The sequence below is a fragment of the Apis dorsata genome, unplaced genomic scaffold, assembly GCF_000469605.1.
Source record: "Apis dorsata unplaced genomic scaffold, Apis dorsata 1.3 scaffold_169, whole genome shotgun sequence".
Classification (NCBI taxonomy): Eukaryota; Metazoa; Arthropoda; class Insecta; order Hymenoptera; family Apidae; genus Apis; species Apis dorsata.
This window is the reverse complement of record NW_006263457.1, coordinates 162,165-165,015: the sequence shown is the minus strand read 5'-3', so window position 1 is coordinate 165,015 and position 2,851 is coordinate 162,165. Positions and strand designations below refer to the sequence as shown.

The following is a 2,851-nucleotide window of genomic DNA, read 5'->3' as shown; positions in this document are numbered from 1 at the left end:
TTTTTTCCTTTTTTTTTTTTTTTTTTTTCTTCCAACCGATGATCCACACTTTGCGATAGTCGTTAACTTTTTTTTTCCTTTTTTTTTTCTTCTTCTTCGAGGAAAACGAACACGCGAGACGATTCTTGATTACACGTTTTATTTGCGTACGTGAGAAAAATGTATTAATTTCGATCGACAAAGATAAGTTTCGTGACGGAGAAGGAAAAATCCTCGCATTAGTGTATGCATCGATGACGTTGAAACAATAGAATTTTTCTTTTTTACAAGTTACCATTGTATTATCAAAGGAAAGAATAAAGCGAAAGAAAGCGAGAAGGATCGCTTCAAAATAATTTAACCTTTCGTCGAAAGGCTTGTCTTGGCCAATGTCGTGTTTACTCTGGAATTTCAAACTCGAGAGTGTCACGCTAAAAAAGGGGGATAAATGTCAAGTCAATATTATTGTCGATGTTAAAATTCGATGATTCCGGAATAAGAAAAATTAGATCGATTTCGAATTCCTCTTAAGAAAATTAATCGAACGCCGACAAAAAAAGAAAAGAAAAGAAAAGAAAAGGAAATACTTGGAAAAGCAAACTTTGAATTAAATCAAAATATGATGATCGAATCCACATCGAATCTATAAAATATTATATTACTCACGTTCGCATATCGCCATCGTGATATCCAAACAATCGTCGTCCCGAAAAAGATATCCAACTTGTACTCTCTCTCCCTCTTCCGATTCTTTCCTCGAAATTCGTACGAGATCGGGCGGATATCATTCACTCGCGTCACAGTGTCACAGAGTCAATAATAACAACTGAAACAGATATTTTTCCTCGGTGAGGCTCAGGGCCGCGTCCGGGAAAAGGATATACGGGGGGGAAAAAGAAATTGTTGGTCGGGCGTCTCAGAGGGCGCTGCGATCGAAAGATCGACCGAGCCGCGAATATTTACCGGTGTATACCATAACGATTCGTCCGTTGGAACGAAAATGGGGCCCGGGCCCCGGGACTGGCTCTTATACGCCTCGACGGAGGAGCCTTTTGCTTCAGGGACGAGGAAAGACGATGATATATCTTCCGCCAACCCGATACTGTACAGGGTGTTAATATATTCGCGCGACAAGTTTGAAAGGTCAATTCTTTCTGTTTAAAAATAGCGTCACAAAAACTTGGCGGTACAAAAATATCGGTGGAACGATCGGTCATCGGCCTTGTCCATTAATTTATGAACAATAATTAAGATTCGTGTTAGAACGTGAAGCGGCACGATCATCATCGGCCACATCATTTCCCCCCATCGTCTCGTGAAATCGTGAAACGTTTCGTCGTTATACCTAGGATTATTACGTTATGTGATAGTTTGATTAATGGAAAAGATCAGAAATAATCGAAAACTTTTCAACACCCTGTGCAGAGAAGATTTCTTCGATCAAATTTCTTTGCAACGACGAGTATTGACAGGGGTGGAAAACGGTTTTGTTCCAATTGGGACGGGCGAGAGGACGCTTGGAGACGAGAGGAAATGGGATTAATGGGATCGGGCGGGAATCTTGAACGAGGCGATTTCGAGAGATTCGTCGAAGAGAAGGAAGAGAGCCGCGCGCATTAAAGGAGGAAATTGAAGTTCGGTGTACACGGATGAATTCGGCCATAGGAAATGGAGGATTCAAGTGTTAATATGTTCTTAGAAGGAATTATCGAAGAACGTGTTTTTTTTTTTTTTTTCTGAAATTGTGTTATACAAGTTTCTTGTATGAACGCAACAACATCGTTCTAACTTATTTATAATTGGTTTTATAGATCGGATATTAATGCAAATTTAAGCCTTTAGGAATATAATTATGATAATAAGAAATTTACATGGTGATCTATTTGACAAATTATTCAAATTGCTCCATCTGTTTCGCGTATTATAAATGATAATTATAAATTTTTCTTAATCGATTAAACGTGAACGTCACTCGAATGATGAATCGGTTAATTAGAGGGGATTTGTTGCGAGCTCGAAATTGTCGACAACGATATTCTCGAAATTACACATACGCCGCGTTTTTCGAGCGCCAAGCCAGCGATTATATTTTCGACACGTGATCGAACAAGAAATGACCAGTCATCGAAAACTTGACATTAAAGCGTAGTCAACTAGATTCCTCGAAATGATTTCTTAAACGTTTCAACATATTCTCTCTCTCTCTCTCTCTCTTTCTTATTAGTCAGAAAATCACAATTCGTACGAGTAGGAACTAGTTTTTTAAACAATTTTAATTTTCATACGTGCGAGTAGAAATAATTCTCTCTGGTTCAAGTCAACTAACAAGTGTCGCAAGAATGTCACGGACGATTTGTAGATAAGGGAATATTATGAAAAAAAGAAAAAATGAGTCTTCGAAGCGCGTGACACTTATATATATATATATACATACATATAAACAAGATACATAAAATTTTACAAAAGAAAAGTCCTAAATTTAAAAAGAAAAAAAGAAATCTTTGCCGAGCATCAAATAATTATTCAAAAATAAAATCTCGAATACGATATCTCTCCTCCCCGTTCGTCGAAACCTATCGTCGTAGCTTAAGTTTATTCCTTAAATTAATTAATTAATTTATTTCTCGAATCCGATCGAAACGATATACATCGTTATCGACGATATCCTCTCCACTCACCGTTCGATTTCAATATCTCCATCATTGTCCCGTCCCGGAATTAGCGAATCGTTTATCGTTTCGATCGGAAGAGGGATCGAAGGGAGGCCGTTGCCGTTACGCGTCGTGGCCGGGCGAAAAACGATACTAATACGTCGCGCACTAATAGATAGATAGATGCATAAACGTGATCCACTCTTCTATATAAACGCGTC

General features: G+C 38.2%; 1 protein-coding gene across 2 annotated transcripts in view; it reads right to left on the bottom strand.

Moving 5' to 3' along the window:
* LOC102678159 (alpha-tocopherol transfer protein-like) overlaps nt 1-2,776 on the bottom strand; it is a 12,919-nt gene extending 10,143 nt beyond the window's left edge. The window contains exons 1-2 of one of the 2 annotated variants that reach the window (XM_006614020.2): nt 2,656-2,690; nt 646-806 (exon numbers count right to left, since the gene is read on the bottom strand). In XM_006614020.2, coding sequence (XP_006614083.1) covers nt 646-661 — 16 coding nt within the window. In that variant the 5' untranslated portion in view covers nt 662-806; nt 2,656-2,690. Of the gene's footprint in view, nt 1-645; nt 807-2,655 lie in introns of both variants that reach the window. The other variant, XM_031509665.1, reaches the window with a different exon arrangement.
* Between the last annotated feature and the right edge of the window lie 75 nt (nt 2,777-2,851).